This window comes from Myxocyprinus asiaticus, chromosome 39 (genome assembly GCF_019703515.2).
Source record: "Myxocyprinus asiaticus isolate MX2 ecotype Aquarium Trade chromosome 39, UBuf_Myxa_2, whole genome shotgun sequence".
In the NCBI taxonomy this organism is placed as follows: domain Eukaryota; kingdom Metazoa; phylum Chordata; class Actinopteri; order Cypriniformes; family Catostomidae; genus Myxocyprinus; species Myxocyprinus asiaticus.
The window spans coordinates 4955947-4982342 of NC_059382.1; the positions used below are offsets into that span (position 1 = coordinate 4955947).

At 37.9% G+C, this 26396-nt stretch overlaps 1 protein-coding gene across 1 annotated transcript; it reads left to right on the plus strand.

The window, feature by feature from the left end:
• Positions 1-2875: 2875 nt before the first annotated feature.
• On the plus strand, positions 2876-25839 carry ccdc150 (coiled-coil domain containing 150). Its single transcript, XM_051679356.1, has 25 exons — positions 2876-3236; positions 3496-3674; positions 5402-5503; positions 5807-5936; positions 6089-6132; positions 6220-6312; positions 8101-8208; positions 11431-11555; positions 12918-13095; positions 13801-13869; positions 14062-14154; positions 14246-14329; positions 14525-14623; positions 14854-14916; positions 15008-15073; positions 15205-15329; positions 17206-17290; positions 17385-17509; positions 17877-17991; positions 18080-18250; positions 21311-21379; positions 22143-22274; positions 23115-23201; positions 23644-23793; positions 24741-25839. The coding sequence occupies exons 1-25, from the start codon at positions 2876-2878 to the stop codon at positions 24870-24872; spliced, it is 2985 nt and encodes a 994-aa protein (XP_051535316.1). The 3' UTR covers positions 24873-25839.
• Positions 25840-26396: the final 557 nt, after the last annotated feature.

Here is a 26396-nt window from a genome sequence, read left to right on the forward strand (position 1 = left end):
GCTAAACGTGCCCAAAACAAGAGTGGTTGCATCACTTCTTGTCAAAAGAATTAAAACAAGATTATTACTACTAGCAAGTAAATTTTTCTTATGCAATACAAAATCCTTCCTCCTGAGGGCGCTTGACGGCTCAGTAAGCCGAATACCCAATTGAGACGCTTTCAAATCTCGGAAAGGGGTTTCTCCTGTTTGAGACCTTTGTCTATTAAAACAGTATAATATTTTCAATCTGATAAGTACAAGGATTGGCTCGTGAAACAGAAATCAAAATGATTATTCTCTGTCTAATGACTAACCACGTGGAGTCCAGTGATCACAAACGGATGTGATTGGTGCAGCTGGACCAGCGCTAAGAAAAGGAACACATAACACGTGAGATCGAATTTATCTTTTTACTGCTTCAGTAATGGTTCGGAAAGTAATGTTACCATGAATAATAATACTGACAAATGTCCATAGCCACTGAAGTAAAAACACCGTGAAAGGTTAAAATTGAGGACTCTTATACCTGGCCAATCAGAGACAAGTTCCGTGTTGCTAAGCCCCGCCCTTATTTTATTCAATTTCCAATCTGATTTCTATTCTATCTGATTTTCTACTTTTATGGCGGGAGTTTAGAACGGCGCTCGAGAGGATTGCTGTCTCCAAGGTAACGATCTAAGCCGGAAGTGCCAGACTCTCTCAAGGTAAGCAACAGAAAATAACAGTTCAAATTGACTGAATTCGGATGATACAAATAAAACGTGTATTTAATGTCTCTTAACGTGACGGAAATTCCGATGTTTTGCATTTTGCGTCGAGATTCGCTGTTGTCACGAAACGGTGCGTTTTGAAGTGTTTTGCTGTGATTGAAAATATTTTTTTCCTTCATAAAGTCATGCACGATTATCTGGATGATTTGTCTTTTATTTCGTTACACCTGAAGCTGAAGGGACTTTTAAAGCACACGAGTTCGTGATGTTTCTAAAATGTTTAATTCTTGAAGATACAATAAATTAACGACCTGTAATCTTGTTACGCCATTTTTATTTAGTTATTAATTATTGACAGTGTACCATTGTAATAACAATTACAAAAACAAAAATAAATTTTTTTTTTGTTTTTTTTTTTGTTTTTGTTTTTTTTGTATTCTTTGTACTTTCGAATACCTTGGAGTATCGTGTAAATACCATGGTATATGAATATTGTGTATGTAAACGGAAATGAAATTATTATAAGGTACAATTCAAATGGTTATCTGTCTTTCTGTCTATCTGTCTGTCATCTATCTGTCTGTCATCTGTCTGTCTGTCTGTCATCTATCTCATCTGTCTGTCTGTCATCTGTGTGTCTGTCATTTATCTATCTGTCTGTCATCTATCTATCATCTGTCTTTCTGTCATCTATCTATCATCTAACTGTCTGTCATCTATCTATCATCTGTCTGTCTGTCATCTATCTATCTGTCGTCTGTCTGTCTATCTGTCTGTCTGTCATCTGTGTGTCTGTCATTTATCTATCTGTCTGTCTGTCATCTATCTATCATCTATCTGTCTTTCTGTCATCTATCTATCATCTAACTGTCTGTCTGTCTGTCATCTGTCTGTCTGTCATCTGTCTGTCTGTCATTTATCTATCTATCTATCTATCTATCTGTCTGTCATCTATCTATCATCTAACTATCTGTCTGTCATCTGTCTGTCTATCTGTCTGTCTGTCATTTGTGTGTCTGTCATTTATCTATCTATTTATCTGTCTGTCTGTCTGTCATCTATCTATCATCTGTCTGTCTTTCTGTCATCTATCTATCATCTAACTGTCTGTCTGTCTCTCATCTGTCTGTCTATCTGTCTGTCTGTCATCTGTGTGTCTGTCATTTATCTATCTATCTGTCTGTCTGTCTGTCTGTCATCTATCTATCATCTATCTGTCTTTCTGTCATCTAACTATCTGTCTGTCTGTCTCTCATCTGTCTGTCTGTCTGTCATCTGTCTGTCTGTCATTTATCTATCTGTCTGTCATCTATCTATCATCTATCTGTCTTTCTGTCATCTATCATCTAACTATCTGTCTGTCATCTGTCTGTCTGTCTGTCTCTCATCTGTCTGTCTATCTGTCTGTCTGTCATCTGTGTGTCTGTCATTTATCTATCTATCTATCTGTGTCTGTCATCTATCTATCATCTATCTGTCTTTCTGTCATCTAACTATCTGTCTGTCTATCTCTCATCTGTCTGTCTATCTGTCTGTCTGTCATTTATCTGTCCGTCTGTCTGTCATCTACCTATCATCTATTTGTCTTTCTGTCATCTATCTATCATCTAACTGTCTGTCTGTCTGTCTGTCTCTCATCTGTCTATCTATCTGTCTGTCTGTCTGTCTGTCTGTCTGTCTATCTATCTATCATCTATAAGTTCTAGAGTTAGAGGTTCAGTGTTCAGAGTTGAGCGCTTCACTTCACTCGTTAACACTCGAAAACACTCGACTGCAGACAGAGTACTAGAACAATATTAAGGTATCTTTCTCTTTCACCCACACACATTTTCATTCAAGCTGCACTACGGAACTTTGGGCTCTCTAGCGACATCTGTGGTAGAAACCTAAAATACACCTTACGTGAGTTGTGTTTCGGTACTGTTCTTCTGGCATGGTTTGAGGACTCATAAATAGCAGGGGTCATAACGTGGTATTTTCATGTTGATATTATGTTATGTATCTGTCTGTCTGTCATCTATCTATCATCTATCTGTCTTTCTGTCATCTATCTATCTATCATCTAACTATCTGTCTGTCATCTGTCTCTCATCTGTATGTCTATCTGTCTGTCTGTCATCTATCTATCTATCTATCTTTCTATCTATCTATCTATCTATCTATCTATCTATCTATCTTCAGTAATGTCCAGGCCAGTGATATGTCCTGTGAGTGTGGGGGCCACGGCCCCTGAGTCTCTCTCCGTGTTACAGCGGCGTCTCCAGACAGCTGAGGAGCAGACAGAGGAGTTATTGAGGGGTCTGGGCTCTTTAGGACTGTCTGCAGACCAGCTGCTCATGAACTCTTCAGACGGAAACACCTCCAAGCGTCCAGTCAGTCCAGTGAACATTTATCGGGCCTTGGGTGCCAGTGGAGAGGGGTTGTTGTGGAGACAGTGTGAGACTCTCATTGCACGAATGTGCCGATTGGAGAGTCTTTTGCACACTATTAAACTCGCAACCTTCCGACTGGAGACGGACAGAGAACTCAATCCATCCCACACGGGTCAGCGCTCTTCCATTAACCTAATATCTGTGTGCACGTTTTCATCTGGAAAAGAAAATACTATGACTTTGGGGACAACATACTTAACTTACTATAAATGTATTTTAGAATTAAATGACAACTTTAAATGAAATCAACTTATTCTGTTTACTCTATAACTAACATTTATAGTTATGCTAGGCATACCAGAGTAGCTCTTAGAGCAGTTATGAGCTCTACAGGAGACGCATTTATAATTAGTGTATGTGTGTGTGTAAAGCGCGTCTACAGGAGCAGTTATCCACCCTTCAGGGGCAGTATGAAGATGAGCAGCGATCCTCACGACGGGATGTGCTGCATTTGAAGGATCAGCTGCAGCAGGCATGTGAGAAGAAGGAGGAGGCGCAGAGAGAGGTGCTCAGACTCAGAGAGGCGCTGGAGAGCACCAGATCTGCTAAGGTAATATACCCCCTTAAAGGTGCATTGTCATTTTTTTTAATTTTTTATATGTCGTCTTGGACTTACACTGACACCTAGGGGCATGGATGCAGCAATAGCATCATTCAAACACAATTTTAAGTTACCAATGCCACTGTAGAAATGTACTATTCACAGTCAGCCATGTTTAATTTGATCCACGAGTGAAAGTGTCCAATAACAGGGCAGTTACTGAGATTAAAGGAATAGTTCACCCAAAAATGAAAATTCTGTCATCATTTACTCACCCTCATGCCATCCCAGATATGTATGACTTTCTTTCATCTGCTGAACTCAAATGAAGTTTTAAGAAGAATTTCTGAGCTCTTTTGTTCCAATGCAAGTGAATGGGGGCCAAAATGTCGAAGCTCCAAAAATCACATAAATCAGCATAAAAGTAATCCATAAGACTCCAGTGATTAAATCCATGTCTCCAGAAGTGATATGATTGATGCGAGTGAGAAACAGATCAATATTTAAGCCCTTTTTACTATAAATTCTTCTCCCTGCTCAGTCAATCTCCACTTGAACTTTTAATTTCACATTCTTCTTCTTGTAAAAAGAAACATTTCTCTGTTTTCAAATCGCTGGGACCAGATCATCTACACCCGCTGTCGAATAGGTCACTCCAGGATGACACACAAGTTTTTAATATTAGGAGAAGACTCACCAACATGTACCTTCTGCCAGAATCCATTATCCTTGAAACATGTTTTATTATACTGTACTGGTCTTACCCCTGTGAGAAACCTTTTTTATTCAGTCAACACTCTGGAAGAAATTTTTAACAAAGTTAAACCTAATGCAATTTTAGAGTTTTTAGGAAAAATAGATTTTAAAAACCTTATATAGAGTACCTTACACGTTTCTCTCCATGGAAATAGCCATAGAAGCTGGCATGGCGTTAAACAAACAAACAAACAAACAAATCTTCTTCTTGTATTTTTGGTGATTCACATTCTTCATGCATATCGCCCCCTACTGGGCAGGGAGAAGAATTTCTAGCAAAAAAGGACTTAAATATTGATCTGTTTCTCACCCACACCTGTCATATCAATTCTGAATATATGGATTTAAACACTGGAGTCTAATGGATTACTTTTATACTGCCTTTATTTGCTTTTTGGAGCATCAAAAGTTTGGCACCCATTCACTTGCATTGTAAGGACCTACAGAGCTGAGATATTCTTCTAAAAATCTTTATTTGTGTTCTGCAGAAGAAAGAAAGCCATCCACATCTGGGATGGCATGAGGGTGAGTAAATGATGAGAGAATTTTAAATTTTGGGTGAACTATCCCTTTAATCGTGCAGTATTCGGTTGATCATGTGATCCCAACATGGATGCCCCCATAAGGGTGACCTTCTCCATGTAAAATAAAACAGCTTTTATAAGGTTTTCATCTTATGTGAGTGGTCATGATTTTATACATAGGTTTCAAGATTACTATTCATTTCTTTGGGCGTAAAACTTTTTTATGAGGAAAAACCTACTGAGTGCACCTTTAAATTATGAGTTAATTATTCAGTCTCAGAAGATCTGGAGTAAAAACTAAACTCTAGAATAGAAAAAGACTAAAAAGACTAAAAAATTGCTAAAAAATTTGTACATTTTGGGTACAAATTGGTAAAAAGAAACTTGTTTTTGTGTCACAAATGTAATAGTTATTTCACTCTCTTTTGGTACCAATCCACCTGAAACTGCTCCTAGAAGAGAGAGCTGATGTCGCAAGAGACCGTAGAGCTATCCCACAATGCACTGCTGCTCAGAGTGGAGGAGATGGAGCAAGTGGTAGAGAGAGAGAGAGCACAGGTAAACTGACTAAAAGAATAAATAGGACTATGGGTGATTTACAATATGCCATCGTGAGCTCATGTGTAGATTGAGAAAAGAGACGTGCCTGATTGAGACCACTGATCCTTACCTGAAAAAAACTCTCGCCACCAAGGGGCAGTGATGGTAACAACATGTTACATTGATATACACTGTGGTGCTGTCTGCTTTCCATATTCATATGCCATGGTATTTAAAATGGTACCGACTTGTATTTCTAAGGTTTTGCCAAGCCTAATGTACACTTTCTTTTGGTCATTCACTTTTGTTTTGTATTGTTAGGTGGAGGTTCTTCAAGCAGACTGCCACGCACTGCGAGCTGATGGACAGGCAAACAGGGTGGAGCTTAGAAAAAGGGAGGGGCAAATTCTGGGCCTGGAGAGAGAGTGTCAGCAGCTCAGAGAGCATTCAGGTCAGAAACACTGAATTATGGGACATGTATATATATATATATATATATATATATATATATATATATATATATATATATTTTTTTTTTTTTTTTTTTTTTCAAACATAATCTGTTTGTTGATAATCAAACTAGAGTGTTTTGTTTCCTCTTAGGTGTGAAAGACACTCTGATATCACAGCTGACCAAAGAGATAAAGGTACAAGAACGTGTGAGAGAGAGAGGTAGATGGCAAAAGTTTATTAGTCAAGGAACAAACTCGTGATATTAGTGTGTGTGTGTTTAGAGTGTGAAAATGGCTCTGCAAAAACAGCAGCAGGAGAACAGCAGACTTATTAAGGATGGAAAAGACCTCAGAGCAGCTGCAGATGAAGTGCAGGTACACACACACACACACACACACACACACACGTATATTTTTACCTTGATATTTAAAGAGGGACTTCCCATTGACTTCTGTTAATGCTTTTAGTAATGTTGAAACCCAACAATCCTCAAAACATTTTATGAAACTTTTTAGCCCTTCATTAGAACCAGCAAAATATACAGGTGCTGGTCATATAATTAGAATATCATCAAAAAGTTGATTTATTTCACTAATTCCATTCAAAAAGTGAAACTTGTATATTATATTCATTCATTACACACAGACTGATATATTTCAAATGTTTATTTCTTTTAATTTTGATGATTATAACTGACATCTAAGGAAAATCCCAAATTCAGTATCTCAGAAAATTAGAATATTGTGAAAAGGTTCAATATTGAAGACACCTGGTGCCACACTCTAATCAGCTAATTAACTCAAAACACCTGCAAAGGCCTTTAAATGGTCTCTCAGTCTAGTTCTGTACGCTACACAATCATGGGGAAGACTGCTGACTTGACAGTTGTCCAAAAGACGACCATTGACATGTTGCACAAGGAGGGCAAGACACAAAAGGTCATTGCAAAAGAGGCTGGCTGTTCACAGAGCTCTGTGTCCAAGCACATTAATAGAGAGGCGAAGGGAAGGAAAAGATGTGGTAGAAAAAAGTGTACAAGCAATAGGGATAACCGCACCCTGGAGAGGATTGTGAAACAAAACCCATTCAAAAATGTGGGGGAGAACCACTACGCACAGACGTATGCAAGACATGGGTTTCAGCTGTCGCATTCCTTGTGTCAAGCCACTCTTGAACAACAGACAGCGTCTGAAGCGTCTCGCCTGGGCTAAAGACAAAAAGGACTGGACTGCTGCTGAGTGGTCCAAAGTTATGTTCTCTGATGAAAGTAAATTTTGCATTTCCTTTGGAAATCAGGGTCCCAGAGTCTGGAGGAAGAGAGGAGAGGCACACAATCCACGTTGCTTGAGGTCCAGTGTAAAGTTTCCATAGTCAGTGATGGTTTGGGGTGCCATGTCATCTGCTGGTATTGGTCCACTGTGTTTTCTGAGGTCCAAGGCCAACGCAGCCGTATACCAGGAAGTTTTAGAGCACTTCATGCTTCCTGCTGCTGACCAACTTTATGGAGATGCAGATTTCATTTTCCAACAGGACTTGGCACCTGCACACAGTGCCAAAGCAACCAGTATCTGGTTTAAGGACCATGGTATCCCTGTTCTTAATTGGCCAGCAATCTCGTCTGACCTTAACCCTATAGAAAATCTATGGGGTATTGTGAAGAGGAAGATGCGATATGCCAGACCCAACAATGCAGAAGAGCTGAAGGCCACTATCAGAGCAACCTGGGCTCTCATAACACCCGAGCAGTGCCACAGACTGATCGACTCCATGCCACGCCGCATTGCTGCAGTAATTCAGGCAAAAGGAGCCCCAACTAAGTATTGAGTGCTGTACATGCTCATACTTTTCATGTTCATACTTTTCAGTTGGCCAAGATTTCTAAAAATCCTTTCTTTGTATTGGTCTTAAGTAATATTCTAATTTTCTGAGATACTGAATTTGGGATTTTTCCTTAGTTGTCAGTTATAATCATCAAAATTAAAAGAAATAAACATTTGAAATATATCAGTCTGTGTGTAATGAATGAATATAATATACAAGTTTCACTTTTTGAATGGAATTAGTGAAATAAATCAACTTTTTGATGATATTCTAATTATATGACCAGCACCTGTATGGTGTAAGGTTGTTGTTATTAATGAAAGTGTTCAACTCTCTCTTAGGTGTTGAATGATAAGTTAGAGGTTCAGTGTTCAGAGTTGAGCGCTTCACTTCACTCGCTAACACTCGAAAACACTCGACTGCAGACAGTGTACCAGAACAATATTAAGGTATCTTTCTCTTTCACCCACACACATTTTCATTCAAGCTGCACTACGGAACTTTGGGCTCTCTAGCGACATCTGTGGTAGAACCCTAAAATACACCTTACGTGAGTTGTGTTTCGGTACTGTTCTTCTGGCATGCTTTGAGGACTCATAAATAGCAGGGGTCATAACGTGGTATTTTCATGTTGATATTATGTTATACGATTAAACATTTATAAACAAAATATTACTTGGTTTAAGGATGTTAAACAAAACTCTTATTTACATATTTTGAATCAATGATTTTTACACTTATATAGAGCTTTTCTGACACTGCACTCAAAGCGCCTTTACATAGAGAACAGGGTACTCTCCTCAGTCACAACCAGTAACCAGTATATTTTAATATGATTATTCAAGTGTTTTATCTACTACACATTAATGATTGTACAGTATTGTACTACACATCAGTTTAAGAGGTGAAAGTCATGAGCCGATAAGAGTTCAGTGGAACACTTAATTATTTCATCTGATAATGCAAGTAAAACTGTAATACTACAATAGTAGGTCTATGCACTGCACGTAACAACACTGTAAACTAAAAACATAAAACTAGGATTCAATAATGATGGGGATAAAATATACTTCATTAAACATGAAAATAATATGCAGAAATATGCGATATAACATTTACAATAATACGTTTCCTTAAATGATTGTTTAGCAGTAAACTTATAATAGAGAGATGGTAACACTCAAATTAATATAACAGTGCTATGGAATCGGTACATCATAAACAATTAGAAGTGATAATACATTTCATGAGGAACAACCTTGTAGTAACTTGTACCTTTAGTGGCTTTTAAACAGACATTTATTTGTTAAAAGAACAGTGAAATTGATAACTTTTGCATCTCTGCGACTGGGGTAAATGAAATAAGAAAACAGCAGCACACACACTGTTAGAGACACAAAGGAAATCTCAAAACTGAAGCGATATTATAAAATAATCATGAGTCATGAATATTACTAAACATGTTACTTTAAATTCACCAGAAAAACAAAACTTATTCCACATTATAATCGGTAAACACATGAGTACTGTTAGATTCTTTAAAGCATGACAAGTAATATAAGCTTAAACAACCCTACCAGAAAACAAATCCAAGCAGTATAGCAAATAAACAAATTCACCAAACATTTAACAGATAAACATCCATCCAGACTGCAGTGATGCTGTCCTGAACTGTGTGAATGACTGAACACAGCGTAGCATTCCTAGATGGAACACGTGATAGCCAGTACTTCTTTTCTGTGTTTATGTACATGACGTGAAGATGCAAGGACGAATGATGTATAGTTGAAGTCAAAAGTTTACATACACTTAGGTTAAAGTCATTAAAACTAATTTTTTAACCACTCCACAGATTTAATATTAGCAAACTGTAGTTTTGGCAAGTCATTTATCATCTACTTTTAAAAGTAACTTTTCCAACAATTGTTTACAGACAGATTGTTTCACTTTTAATTGACTATATCACAATTCCAGTGGGTCAGAAATTTACATACACTAAGTTAACTGTGCCTTTAAGCAGCTTGACCAATTTCAGAAAATAATGTCAAGCCTTTAGACAATTAGCCAATTAGCTTCTGATAGTAGGTGTACTCAATTGGAGGTGTACCTGTGGATGTATTTTAAGGCTTACCTTCAAACTCAGTGCCTCTTTGCTTGACATCATGGGGAAATCTAAATAAATCAGCCAAGACCTCAGAAAAAAAACTGTAGACCTCCATAAGTCTGGTTCCTCCTTGGGAGTAATTTCCAAACGCCTGAAGATACCATGTTCATCTGTACAAACAATAGTATGCAAGTATATACGCCATGGGACCACGCAACCATTATACCGCTCAGAAAGGAGACGCATTCTGTCTCCTAGAGATGAACGTAGTTTGGTGTGAAAAGTGCATATCAATCCCAGAACAACAGCAAAGGACCTTGTGAAGATGCTGGAGAAAACAGGTAGACAAGTATCTATATCCACAGTAAAACAAGTCCTATATCAACATAACCTGAAAGGCTGCTCGGCAAGGAAGAAGCCACTGCTCCAAAACTGCCATAAAAAAGCCAGACTACAGTTTGCAAGTGCACATGGGGACAAAGATCTTACTTTCTGCAGAAATGTCCTCTGCTCTGATGAAACAAAAATGGAACTTTTTGGCCATAATGGCCATTGTTATGTTTGGAGGAAAAAGGGTGAGACTTGGAAGCCGAAGAACACCATCCCAACTGTGAAGCATGGGGGTGGCAGCATCATGTTGTGAGGGTTCTTTGCTGCAGGAGGGACTGGTGCACTTCACAAAATAGATAGAATCATGAGGAAGGAAAATGATGTGGATATATTGAAGCAACATATCAAGACATCAGCCATGAATTTAAAGCTTGATCGCAAATGGATCTTCCAAATGGACAATGACCCCAAGCATACCTCCAAAGTTGTGGCAAAATGTCACAACAAAGTCAAGGTATTGGAGTGGGCATTACAAAGCCCTGATCTCAATCTGATTTGTGGGAAGAACTGAAAAAGTGAATGCGAGCAAGGAAGCCTACAAACCTGACTCAGTTACACCAGTTCTGTCAGGAGGAATGGGCCAATATTCCAGCAACTTATTGTGAGAAGCTTGTGGAAGGCTTCCCAAAACTTTTGACCCAAGTTAAACAGTTTAAGGCAATGCTACCAAATACTAACAAGTGTATGTAAACTTCTGACCCACTGGGAATGTGATGAAAAAAATAAAAGCTGAAATAAATCATTCTCTCTACTATTATTCTGACATTTCACATTCTTAAAATAAAGTAGTGATCCTAACTGACCTAAGACAGGCAATGTTTTCTACAATTAAATGTCAGGAATTGTGAAAAACTGAGTTTAAATGTATTTGTGTAAGGTGTATGTAAACATCTGACTTCAACTGTAAGCCTGCAATTTCGCGCCAAATCCGACCGACAGCTCAAAATACAAATCAAGTTTGTAGGCTTACCGTAGTGAATTTGGGTAAGGTAAGGACATTGTTTTGGACTCTGATTTTTATGTACTCGCTAAATAATGCCATATTGTTCATTTTTAACCAAAAAATCTTCCGTAGTGCAGCTTTAAGACCTATTTAGAATGATTTTAAAGTGATAGTTCACATTGCTGAATTGAGGTTTTACACTCAACACACACTGTGTTTGTGTTCTTTATTCAGGTGGAGCGAGATCGTGTGTCTAAACACCTTCAGGGGCAGAATCTGCTTTTAGACACAGCCAGGAGGAATATTCAGGCTGAACTACAGGGCACAATATCAGACAAACTCATCCTACAGAGAGAACTGTGAGTCACTACACATCATTTACAACACTGACAGAGTCTTGAAACCTAGTGAGCTGCCTACCTAGACTGTATTTTTGGGAATCATTAGTGCATTTGAAAAGTTAAAATGCCTATGATGCTCAAAAGTTATGTATAGGTAGGCCGCTCACTACATTTTTGGATATAACCACTGTAACAGTGTTTACATGCGCAGTTATAATCGAACTACAGCGAGTGTTTGCGTATTTAAGACTAGAAGTAGACCGATATATCGGTTTTACAGATTATTCGGTGCAGATAGTTGCTTTTTGGAACTAATACTTGTAGGCAAACATATATGCCGAAAGTTGGTGATAGTTTTTTCATCATTTCGTCATTTTCAAATGTATAGTTCTGGGCTTGTTTATAATTAACAGTCCTGTGTTATGCACCAAACCTTCATTTTTTTTCTGGTTATTATTGAGATTTTGGTTGAACAATAAGCTGCATCAATGATTTTATTCATTTTGGACTCTTTGTTTGTGCCCATCATAGTAAGGAAAGAATAAGAATTTTTTTGACATTCTATAAATCGATTCTGAAAACTATCGGCCGATTAATTGGTTATCGGCCTTTCTTACCAACTTTCTTACCAGTTATCGGTATCGGCAAAATCCACTTATAATGGAAGTGAATGGGGGCCAACTTTTTTACGTTAAAATACTCACTATTTCAAAATTATAGCCAAAAAATATAAACAATATGCATGTAAACATGATTTTAGTGCAAAAAAAGCACTTACTAACATTTTCTGTGTAAAGTTATAGCCAATTTTACAACTTCGTTGCCATGACGATGTAATGTCAATAAAGAATAAAAAACAACTGTAAAAACAATTATATAAACAACTTTACAGCTCAAATAATACATGAATTTAAACAGAATTAATGCAACTGCTGTTATAAAATTATATGCTTCAAATTTATACCTTTTAACCCTCCAAAAATTGTCCCCATTCACTTCCATTGAATGTGCCTCACTGTAACCTTGATTTTTTGCTTTTTTGGGGGGGGGGAATGAGGGATGAGCCGAAATACATTTTTGTGGTAATTAACATTATGCCACAAATGCTGTCAATTGAGCTTAACTTGTATTGAACCTGGGATATTCCTTTAAGGTGTATACATGCTGGACGAACTCGAGCTACAACCGCATTATCAAGGTCTTTAGTCAGACTTCGGACTGGTATGATTTCAGTCGGACTAAAGTATTTACATGACAAATTATTGCTTTAGTCAGACTGAAATTGAACTTTTTAAGTGCATGTAAATGTACTCTATTCACCTATTGTACAGAATGACTGACATGAGTATGAACAAATCGGATCTTTCGTTTCCCACCAAGTGAGTCCCTGAAGGCGGAGCATGCCAAACTGCAGCAGAGTTCCACTGTTGCCCAGGAGACAGCTGTCACTCATCAGCAGATGTTGGAACAAACCACTGAAAGCCTGCAGGGGGAGCTCACCTGTGTCGTAAGAGAGAAAGAGACCATGAGGAAAGAGAGGGATCAGATAAAGAGTGAAGTGAGTTGAACTGTATTGTTATTTGTGTTGGAGTAACTAAACACTTTTATATATTCCAAACAGAAAAGGGCTCAACTCTTGTTGTTTATATACAATTTTGTAATTAACATTTTTTTTTTTTTTTTTCATTTTTATTATGTTGTTTCATAGAACAAACAGTAGCTCTGACCTTGATACATGATTGGATGCACCGCATTTATAACTTCAAATCTGTTGTAAAACAGCAGATATACGGAAATTATGCTGTAATAGAGAAATAGTATCCTAAGTATGCTGTACAAGAGAGCATTTTTTAAAGTTCCAGTGTGGATGAGTTTTCAAATGAAAACTAGTTAGTGTGGAAGTGGCTTTGGGCTAAAGAGCTACAGTATATTACTTTTTATCTGTCTGATGGTTTATCTAACTATCTATTTATCGACAGTAGCTAGCAGGTGGTTTGTTTTACCGTAATGTCTGAATAACCATTAAACTACAAACTTCTAAAAACTAGTTTAGACTTTCAGACAACGCTATGTCAAGCCAATATCAAAGTTTAACATTAGTGTATTCTATAATATTGTTGTTGTTGCTTATTTACAAAAGCAATAAGTCACTTAAAGCCACACGTTACATTGAGCCTATGAAAACCCCTTAACCATGGTAAAATCACAGTAATGCACGCCTGTTGTAGCTTATTGCTTTTAACTACTTTTTTCTGGATCTTAGATGAGTTCAGCCATGATTTTGCTACAAAAAGAGAAGAACGTTCTAGAAACACAGCTTTCAGAGATGCAGGTACTGATTTCCTGTGTTTTCCAGCACATTAAGATTATTTCAGTTCCTGCTAAAATCAACTTCATTTGAACTTTAGCTCTTGTTGTGTATTTGCTGGATGGAGCAGATCTCACCTATGTTACTGATGCCGATATAACACCGGCCATTACCATAAACATCTCCTCTCCTGGTGTGAATGGCGGTGATTGACAGGTGGAGTTGACCACATTGAACTCAACGCTGCAGAAACAGCAGGAGGAGAACAAGGAGCTGATGAAGAGTCTGACAGCCATGGAGCATCAGCAGGTTTGAGATCAAAAGATCACAGAGTCAGAGTGCACGTCACAAGACAAGTGTGCATGTAACTTCAGTCTCTCTCTCTCTCTCTCTCTCACAGGTAACTCATCGTCAGGTAGAACAGATGCTCTGGGAGTTGACAGACAGCAAGAACATACTGGCCTACGAGAAGGGCAAGTTGCAGGTCTGTTTCACACACATACACACACACACACACACTATTATGTATATGTATCTATGTATTTATTACACACATTTTGCACAGTGTGACATGCAATAATGCTCACTTGTCATATTGTAAGTGAACACAGTGTGTTTTAATATTATATGCATATATGGCAGAAACGCATACCAGGCTTGTGTGCATGTGTTTGTGCAGGCACGAGTGCAGCAGATGGGAGATGACATGAAGACATTAAAAGCAGAATGTACTCATCACTGTCAGACAAATACTGCACTGCAGAACACTTACACACAGGTAAACACACACACACGTGCCTCTCTTTAGCAAACTTTCACTCCATAGAGCACAACAGTAAAAAATTCCCATTCATGCGGCAAACTCGGTTCAACTAAATTGTGTTTCACTTGTAAAAGGCTGGAATGACAGTGAGCCAAATTTAAACTTAAAACTTAAACTTCAGTTTTTTAGAATCTCTCTCTCTCTCTCTCTCTCTCTCTCTCTCTCTCTCTCTCTCTTTTTCCCAGGTGAGCTCAGAGCTCAGGTGTGTGAAACTGAACTGTATGAATCTGGAAGAGCAACTCAAACAGGTAAAACCCTCTCTTTATTAGATTTACAAGACCGGTCATTGATTCAGAACTGAATGAATTATGTAACATTACTTTTCTCTCTCATTCACAGACACAAAGGAAGAACCATACACTCAAAGAGCAACTCAACACACTACAGCAACAGCACAGATACACGGTGTGTGTGTGTGTGTGTGTGTGTGTGTGTGTGTGTGTGTGTATGTATGTGTTTGCAAACATGAACACTATTGGAGTATAATTGGAATGAACAATTCAATTTATGTTTGTGTATGTGTTTGTGTGTAAAAGAATGAAGTAACGCAGACACTGGAGAATGTCCTGTCATCCCATACTCGTCTACAACAGAACACACAAACACTGCATGCAGAACTGGGAGAAAAAGCACTGGAGCTACATACACTCAAGGGAGAGAGGTGTGTGTGTGTGTGTGTGTGTGTGTGTGTGAGAGAGAGAGAGTATAAATGAATGTTAAGACATTAATTTATAAAAATGTTTGGCTCTATTGACATAATCTGTGATATACTGTCCATTACCACAGACTATACTTTCCATCTGACCCTCAGTTTGTAAAAACAAGCAAAAATCTTGTTTGCAGTAATACACTTACAATGGAAGTCTATGGGTGAAGACTGCAGTGGGGTATACAAAAATGGTGTTTCTTCAACTTCGGGCACTTTCATGTCGCAGGGGTTGATTTTTATTAAAACGAACAGATTTATATATTTTTATTTTTCGTTATATTAAGGTGTAATAGGGGTTAAAATGGGAAAGGAAGAAGGCAGGAACCGGCTGAACAGTCAAAGTAATATTTAATGTAAAATTAAAACATATAGACAAAAACATAAACAACACAAAAAACATAAAGCTGCTGCGTGTGGCTCTCTCTCTCCCGAACTGCTGCATCCGGCTGCCCTTATCCCTCCCCTCGGCTGATTCACATAGGGTTACATTAAAACTGAACTGGAAACTTTTTACAAGGCCTGAATAATTTATTTTTGGTAATTTGCAAATGTCTTTTATAGATTTTATTGTTTTAGCTTTTTCCAGACCCAGACTTTTTAATATTAAATGATAAAAATTATTTATAACAAAACAGATTATTATATGTTTAAATCTAGGATCAACTGAACAAAGAGTGAAAACCATTTCAATATTTATTGTGTGATAACATATATAAAGTGTTCAAAAAGTCTGACATTTTTGTGTTTATTTATTTATTTATTTTTTTTCAAAAGTTAGTGTACTTATTAACCAAGTTGACAAAAGTGTCAGTGAAGAGCATGCTTGAAATGAACTTTGGGGGGGGGCTGGGTAGCTCAGTGGTAAAGACGCTGGCCACCACCCCTGGAGTTCGCGAGTTTGAATCCCAGGGAGTGCTGATTGACTCCAGCCAGGTCTCCTAAGCAACCAAATTGTCCTGGTTGCTAGGGAGGGTAAAGTCACACGGGGTAACCTCCTCGTGATCGCTATAATGTATCGGTGGGGTGCGTGGTGAGTTGTGTGTAGCTGCCACAGTGGATGGCGTGAAGCCTCCACACACGCTATGTCTCCGTGGTAACGCGCGCAATGAGCCACGTGATAAGATGCGCGGGTTGACGGTCTCAAATGTGGAGGCAGCTGAGATTCATCTTCCGCCACCCGGATTGAGGCGAGTCACTACGCCACCACGAGGACTTAGAGCAAACTGGGAATTGGACATTCCAAATTGGGAGAAAACGGGAAAATCCACAAAAAAAAGAAATGAACTGTGGTGGCAATTTTCATGACTTTCAGAAAACATTTCCACAATTACATAAATCTCCTGTGGTGCATGTTACAATATTACAGTTTTACTTTCTAAAAGTCAACACTGCTAAAAGATGAAGAAACACTCTAAAATACACAGTTTTGAAAGTATTCTCACCACTAAAAGGACAATTTAGATAACTTTACAGCTCAAACACATTTCTGTTGAAAAACTTATATAAACACTTCAACAAAAATACGAGCTGGACATTTCTGCTTTTAAACCCTCCAAAATGCCTGCCCCATAAACTTCGATTGTAAGTGCATTTCTGTAAACGCAATCTGAGTTTGTTTTAACAAACTGTGGCATGACGAGCCTTACCACTTTCCCTCTCCCGCAGACAAACACATGACCACGCCCCCTATGCCACACAAACTGAGGGATAATTCATATTTATTTTCTATGGCAATCTACAGCAGGCCATATATGCTGTCCATAGAGCACTGTAACAGTGTCCTAAATGAGTGTGTGCATGTGTGTGTGCGTATGTGCATGTGTGTCAGACTGCAGGCTATGAAAGAGATTCAGAGGCTTAAAACTGAAGTGGAAAGTCTACACATGTTGACACAAACAATGAACACTGAGAAGGTAAAACCCCTGTACATTAATGACTGCTGTAAATGTGAAATAAATAAGAGCTATTGTAAGAGAGCTTAACAGTTTACACACTCACATGTTGAAGGTTGAATCTTTGCAAAAAGCCCTTGATGAAGCTCAACTGGACAACAAGAAACTTGCCCAGAGTTTACAGCAGGCCTTACACGGAAACCACTCAGGACAAGAGACACTAAAGACACTCAGCGAGAGGTGAGGAATGCTCTTACTGTGTTCCATACAGTACTGTATTTCAATTAGCTTCATGAATTTCACATGAATATTGGATTTTAGTTTTTTTTTACATTGACTATCTGTGTTGATTTATGTATGTATGCATATGCCAAGGGTCCCATTCTTTATTTTTCCCAGAAGTCTACTTCAGGTTTATTGCACTAACAAACAGTCATAATTTGTTGGGTTTTTTTATGGCCGTTTTCCACCTTCTCTCTAACCCTTAGAATTTAACAGGTTGTTTTTGCTACTGTATCTTTAAGACTTCTATTTTTAAATAAGCTCAGTTATGATGTTTTGTGCTTGCATGTTACCATGTGTACATTATACATACTTGCATTATCAGGGAGGCGGAGCTTATAGAAGCGAGGGCAGAAATTCATAGATTGACAGAAAATGTGGATTCCCTCAAGAATCTACTCAAAAGAGAAAAAGACTCCGGGAGGAAGTCAACACAGCGGGTAATATTAAAGGAACACCGTGATTGGCAAGAACATTTCGGACATCTTTCTCGTTTATTCACCCAGTCCTGGTTTCTTTTTTTCTCAGCTGAAGAAGGCACTAAATGATGCATCAGTGAAGTTAGGTGACCTTTCACAAGCCAATCAGGAGCTTGAAGAAAAGGTGTCTGAGCTAGAGAACCTCGTGTCCAATCAGAAAGCTCAGATGAAGCAGTATTTGGACAACAAAACAGCTCTGAACAACTCACTGAGAATCAAGGTGTGTCACTTTACTCATAGTTTACACTTGTAGATGAACTAAGTGCCTCAAACAAACAAACAAAAAAGTATCTTCCAAAATTTTGAAACCACTAACCTGGTAAACAGTGATCAGTTTGTCCCTAGATATTTATAATATCAACATGGTACCTTTTAAACATGATTTAGTTTCTTGCCTGATTGGAGCTTGCAATTTTTGTACTTTCCAGTTTTGTGTCTTCTGTACCAAATATGATGATATCCTTGCGAGGGACCCCCTTCCTATAATATAAAAGCTGCTTTATACTCCATTTTACTTTGTGAGAAAAATAGTGTGATATTATAAAAATAATATGTTAGTGAAATTTAATAATTGGCTTTTACATTGTCATTGTACTAAAGCCAAAAGATATGATTAAAATATTATCTCCAAAAATATTTATTTTGGATTTACAGTGTATCTTTTTTTTCTTATCATCTTATTTTCACTATTAATGTTTGTATGTAAACCTGAAGAGAAAAATGTTCAATTAAATTCAAAATGTATATTACATTTATATATAAACATATGCATATATAATATATATATATATATATATATATACTCACTGAGCGCTTTATTAGGAACATCTTTACACCTACTTATTAATGCGATAATCTTATCAGCCAATTTTGTGGCAGCAGTAAAATGCATAAAGCATAAGACAGGAGCATCAGTTAATGTTCACATCAACCATCAGTATGGGGAAAAAAACGTGATCTCAGTGATTTTGACTGTGGCACGAGGCAGCCTATTTGAGTATTGTTGCTAACCATGTGCATCCCTTCATGGCCACAATTGACCCACCTTCTAATGGTTATTTTCAGCATGATAATGCACCATGTCACAAAGCAAAAGTCATCTCAAACTGGTTTCATAACAATAAGTTCACTGTTCGTCAGTAGCCTTCCCAGTCACCGGGTCTGAATCCAGTAGAACACCTTTGGGATATTGTAGAACATGAGATTCGCAGCATGAATGTGCAGCTGACAAATCAGCAGAAATTGTATGATGCAATCATGTCAATATGGACCAGAATCTCAAAGGAATGTTTCCAACATCTTGTGGAATACATGCCACGAAGAATTGAGGCTGTATTGAGAGCAAAGGGAGGTCCTACCCAGTATAAGTATAGTGTTCCTAATAAAGTGCTCAGTGAGTGCAGTGTGTGTGTGTGTGTGTGTGTATATATATATATATATACACAATACTGTGCAAAAGTTTTAGGCACTTAAGATTTTTCACAAAAACATTTGTCATAAGATGATTTTATCTTCAGCTTTAGTGTGTCAGTAGGAAAAATACATTTTAGACTCCCAAACATTACTTTTGTAAATAGAAAAGATTAGAATAGAAGAACAGGGCACTCTGCAACAGATGTCATAGCCCCCACTGAACATCATGTCAGTCTGAGATTATATAAAGAGACAGAAGCAATTGAGACAGCCTAAACAGATAGAAGAACTGTGGTGAATTCTCCAAGAAGCTTGGAACGTCCTATCTGCCAACAACCAAGAAAAACTGTGTCCAGGTGTAAGTAGGAGAATTGGGGCTGTTTTAAAGGCAAAGGTGGTCATACCAAATATTGATTTAGCTTTTTAATGATTACTGGACTTTGTATGATAACTAATAAATGAAAACTATTTATGTCATTATTTTTGAAGACATCCTCACTATGCAACATTTTTCACAAGTGCCTAAAACTTTTGCACAGTACTGTATATATACGATCAGCCACAACATTAAAACCACCTGCCTAATATTGTGTAGGTCCCCCTCGTCAACAGCGCCAACCCGCATCTCAGAATAGCATTTCTTCTCACCACAATTGAACAGAGGGTTTATCTGAGTTACCGTAGACTTTGTCAGTTTGAACCAGTCTGGCCATTCTCTGTTGACCTCTCTCATAAACATGGTGTTTCTGTCCGCAGAACTGCCGCTCACTGGACATTTTTTTGTTTTTGGCACAATTCTGAGTAAATTCTAGAGACTGTTGTGTGTGAAAATCCCAGGAGATCAGCAGTTACAGAAATACGCAAGCCAGCCGTCTGGCACCAACAACCATCCATGCGATTATTTAATCAGCCAATCGTGTGGCAGCAGTGCAGTGCATAAAATCATGCAGATATGGGTCAGGAGCTTCAGTTAATAAACCATCAACCATCAGAATGGGGAAAAAATGTGATCTCAGTGATTTGGACCATGGCATGATTGTTGGTGCCAGATGGGACAAATAAATATATATATATATATATATATATATATATATATATATATATATATATATTATATATATATACAGCTCTGGAAAAAAATTATCAGTTACTCTGGATTTACTATTTATAGGTATGTGTTTGAGTAAAATTAACATTTTAGTTTTATTCTATAAAATACTGACAACATTTCTCCCAAATTCCAAATAAAAATAGTCATTTAGAGGATGGTCAAGAAAATGGTCAAAATAACAAAAAAGATGCAATGTTTTCTGACCTCGAATAATGGAAATAAAACAAGTTCATATTAATTTTTAAACAACACAATACTAATGTTTTAACTTAGGAAGAGTTCAGAAATCAATATTTGGTGGAATAACCCTGATTTTCAATCACAGCTTTCATGCGTCTTGGCATGCTCTCTGCCAGTCTTTCGCATTGCTGTCGGGTGACTTTATGCCACTCCTGGAGCAATTCTTTGCATTATCTGAGGTCTGAAAACACTGCTTCTTTTTTATTTTCACCATTTTGTCATTTTCTGCAAATAAATGCTCTAAATGACAATAGTTTTATTTGGAATTTGGGAGAAATGTTGTCAGTACTTTATAGAATAAAACAGAAATGTTCATTTTACTCAAACACATGCCTATAAATAGTAAATCCAGAGAAACTGATCATTTTGCAGTGATCTCTTAATTTTTTCCAGAGCTGTTTATAGTATATAGAGTATCGATACTATATACTGTACATACAATATACAGTATACTGTTTATAAGTACATACAGAGGGAATTTGATGGGAATTGTGTTTTTGTTGCCCTTCCCAACAGGATTTGGAAGCAGAAATCGAAAGTCTTGAAGAAGCAAAGGATGAATATAAGAGGAGAAGTTATGAACAGGTATAAATTCAAATTTATAAAGTTTATATAATGTTATGCACACACTTAAAGGAATGTTCCGGGTTCAATACAAATTAAAGTCAATCGACAGCATTTGTGGCATAATGTTGATTACCACAAAAGTTTATTTCAACTCGTCCCTCCTTTTCTTTAAAAAAAGCAAAAATCTGGGTCACAGTGAGCCACTTACAGTGGAAGTGAATGGAGCCAAATTTTGGAGGGTTTAAACAGAAATTTGAAGCTTATAATTGTATAAAGCACTTGCATTAATTCTTCTGTTAAAACGTGTGTATTATTTGAGCTGTTAGGTTGTTTAAATGGTCATTTTTACAGTCATTTAGGGTTTTGGGGTTTGTTGACATTACATCGTCATGGTAACGGAGTTGTAAAATTGACTATAACTTTACACAGAGAAGGTTAGTAAGTGGTTTTATCACACTAAAATCATGTTTACATGTATATCCTTTATGTCTTGTGGCTATACTTTTGAAACAGTAATTATTGTAATGTTCAAAAATTGGCCCCCCAATTTACTTCCATTGTAAGTGCCTCACTGTAACCTCGATTTTTGCTTTTTTTAAATAAAAGGAGGAACGAGTCTAAATTAATTTTGTGGTAGTCAACATTATGCCACAAATACTGTCAATCGAGCTCAACTTGTATTGAACCCGGAACATTCCTTTAAAACACATTAAATTGACACATGATCTACAAAAGATTGTTATAGCTCATAGGTTGTTTTGTGTGTTTGTGTGTGTGTCAGTCTCAGTGTTTGCTGCAGCTGCATTCTGAGATGGCTTCTCTCCAGACTGAGCTGCAGTGTCTGGCCTCCACCCAGCAGGGGGAGCTACAGGACGAGAGAGTTCTCAACCGTACGCTACAGGAGAAATGCCGGGTCAGCACTCTCTTTCTCTCACCTCTGAATCTGTGGCTCTGCCCCAAATCGTAGACTTCACTGTCTTGTGCAAATGAAGGCAACGAGACCGCAAGTCCCTGTCAGGTGCGTCATTTGGGACATGATCTCTCTTGTCTTAAATCTGTTTAACTTAATGTGGACTTGCTGTCTCATTGCCTTAATTTGGATCGTAGAGTGTCCCGATTTGTCCTTTAATGGTTTAAAATGATACTCTCAATTACCCCCTAAGTTTCCTCGATTTGCCTTTGTGGGAAGTTGCCCTGGTGCAGACTTCGGTCTACTATCCAACAGTCCAGGATACATAACATCACAAAGAGAACCACAAGGGCTGAGGGCGCCATTTGGCACAGTGTCCATCCTTCTTTATTTTATTTTATTTTGTTATTTTTTTGGCAGACGCTTTTATCCAAAGTGACTTACAGTGCACTTATTATAGGGACAATCCCCCTGGAGCAAACTGGAGTTAAGTGCCTTGCTCAAGGACACAATGGTGATGGCTGTGGGGATTGAACCAACAACCTGATTACCAGTTATGTGCTTTAGCCCACTACACCACCACCACACCCATTCTTTCATCTCCTCTTTCTCTATCTTTCTCTATCTCTATTCGCATTTGGATTATCTCTGCATACTTCTCTTTCTCCTTTCTCCGTGCGGTATCAGCAGTCTACAGTTCCCTTTATCTTCCTGTGTGTCTGTTATGCCCTGCAGGCATCAATACTGCAACACCAACAAACTGCTGGAGAAATGCCATTATGTAAATGAATAATCAGGGACTTTTGTGCTGAACCGTGCTATTGTCCTTGTGTGTGAGTGTAGCATCTAGAGGAGAGTTTGAAACGACTCCAGGACGAGAGAGATGAGACAGAAGTGAGACTGAGGGAGGTCTGTCTAGAGTCACAGCAGGTAAACAAACACCATCGCCATCCACCATTATGTATGAGCCTTGTTCTGCACTGTTTATGATATAAACTTCCTTTTGCAAAATGTTTTGATTGAAAAGTGTGCTTATGCTATCTTTCTTTCAAATAATTTGGTTTGATTCTGATAGATTGTTAAAACATGCATACATTTTTTTAAGTGTGACTTAAGTGTCCAAATAGTTTTTAGGGCCTCTGCATTGTATAACTTATGTGTGAAATCGTTTACATTATTCATTTTAAGCATCCATCCTCTGTTTTGTTCCAACATCCTGAAATTGATGCTTAAAAGCATGTCCAAATTTAGGCCACCACCACCTGCTCTGATCACAGTCAGTGTTGAAAACATGCGAGCTCTCAGTTTCTTTTGACTCAGTTTTGCCTTTGATTTGATTCCTTGGTTTCCTTCCCCTCTCTCTGTTCCTCAGATCACAGAGATCATGGACGAGGACCACAAAGATCTGTGCTCTAAATCGGAGAGCTTTAATAATGAGGTCGAGCTACAGAAACCCAACGAGAGCTCATGGAGGACCGGAGAAGATTGCACACTGTCTACTCTGGCTCAGGACAGAGGCAAGGTGCTTATCGCAAATGAGCAGATGAGATGTACACAAAATCTACCATTTTCAAAATTCACCCAACATATTTGAAAAGAAAAAAGTGCATCCTGAAGATCAGACTGGACCTAAAAATTCAGTTGATTGGTTGCTGCCACGTAATCATTTGTCCAGTCGCATTTTTTTAAAGGGACAGTTCACCCAAAAATTATATACTCACCCTTATGCCATCCTAGATGTTAATGACTTTCATTCTTCTGCAGAACACAAATGAAGATTTTCAGAGGAATATCTCAGCTCCGCAGGTCCATACAGTGCAAGTGAATGGTGACCAGAAATTTGTAGCTCCAAAAATCATATAAAGGAAACATAAAAGTTATCCTTATGATGAGCAAATTTTTATTTTTGGGTGAACTATCCCTTTAAACTAGATTAGCAAATTGATAAAGAAAAACATTAAACAAATTCTTTTTTAACCTGCGATTTTAAAGTTGCATTTAAACATGAATTAAGCCATTTTAAATGTCTGTTTATTTGTCAGTATGAAATGGGATTTATTCATTTACATTAACATTATTTTTATTAAAAAAGACAAATCTTTAGAACTTTCTTTTACTGCTTTACAACTTTTCTGTACTACTGTAGCTACTATCGAAACTAAGCAGTGTGACACTGAAGATATTGTTGGCTTATGTATGATAAATTGCTTTATAAGTCACTCTGATAAAAGTGTCTACTAAATCTAAAATGTAAGTTAACATGTAAAATGTAGTTAAAATGTACATTTTCAAATATTGGCTTGAGATTTCAGTCTGCCATGAGCAGTGTTAGTAGTAGTTTCTGGTTTGAATCACAATTCTTTTTACAGATGGAGGTGGCAGTGGCCTTCAATGTGTAATGCATATTCTGACTCTAAAAATAACATCTGGTCCTGCTTGTGACCAGTTTGACTTTGTCCTCTTTTCCAGACTCACGTTTACTTTTTTGACCCGGAACTGGAGCCGTGGGCCTCCACACTACAGCGCTGGGAAACCAAGAAAGAGCTGGCACGTATAGCTGCCGGTTACAAACCCACGAGGCGCGTACACACACTGACATAGTGCTGTCTAATTACACACACCAGCTCATTTGAATCACTATGAAGTGCCTTAAGAACATAAAGATCATGGAGAAGTACCTCAGTGTGTAAACTACATGAAAAGAAATATCTTTATGTTTGTATGCAGTAAAATTTGGGTAAATATCAAGAATATATGCAATCAAATTTCAAGCATTTTTGGTGCTTTTGTAATTACTTGAAACTAAAAAGTGCATTTTTGAAAACACATTAAATTACCAAAAATTAGGGACATGTTCTTTCCCCCATGTCACAACCCACAGTAAGTTTCAATTGCAGTAAAACAAATTCAAATCTCCATCTTGCATACAACTATTCTCATACTAGCTGAAATCCTAGGAAGTGCACACTTAGCTGCAAGGCATGTTAATGCTGAATTGTGTAGTTTTTTCTGTGTTCAGATATTTTCTCCTATCCCCACTAAATATGCAGAGACAACTGTAAGTAAGCCATTCATAGGTTAATTTTCTCAAAAACTGTAAACACTGTGTCTCTGCTGCTACAATTTGCTATAAAAATGCATTTTTTGTTTGAGTGGCCCGATACAACAACAACAACACTGACTCAGCCAATGGTGTAAGTTGGGGGCGGGACTATCTGTTTGTTTAATTAACAGAAGATGGCAGGTGTAGTCGGAAGGCTGTTTGGAAACAATGTTTATTATTGCAGTTCTATTCGGTGGTGCTAGCAGTGCAACACACTGCAGCTTTAAGTCTTGCCATAAGAAATGGGCAACCACTAGGACAAGGGTGGGGATCCTTTTTCCTATTAAGGGCCATTTGAGTATCTACAAAATTATTTTTTATACGGCTCTGAGGCCAGACGTTACCCACCCCTGCACTGGGGCATAATCATCAGACTGAAAATGATTTGCACACAGTTCGACAGACATAAATTACTTCTAAACACTTGTGTGCATAGTATAACTTGTGTGTACATCTGGCTATGTTTGTATTTACACCTGTGTTACTCCTATGTGTAGTTTAAGCTTATTTATTATGAGAATTATTGTAATTTAAGAGATTAAAAAAAGTTTTTGCGAAATATTTTAGTTGAAAAGTGTGTTTATAGTAACGTTTTCTAAAAATAAATGCCTCTTGGTTTGATATTTAGTTACATTCATACAGTTTTAAGTGTTAAAATAATTTTTGGGGCCAATCATGTGGCTCCCTTCTGGTCTTCTCCGTCTCTTTGCCTCCCCCTGTCGGCAGTGAGGAGTCACTCCAGCTGGGTTTATTTTTCTCTCACCTCCTTCCTTTCGCTCGCGCCTCCTCTTCGGCCTCCCACGGCGCGCGAGGCTCCAGTACTGCCACGTAATCCCGGTGTCGAAACCCCGCTCACACACTCACTCAACCACGGAGAGCAGAGCCTCCGGGAACCGTGACAGCGACTGCGGAAAATTAAAAACATACCATACGAAACACCTTGAGGGCGGTGCGCGCGGGTTCGGCGGAACACGCACTGCAGTGGTAAGCAAAAAGTGAGTGGAACTGTCCCCACGCGCGCA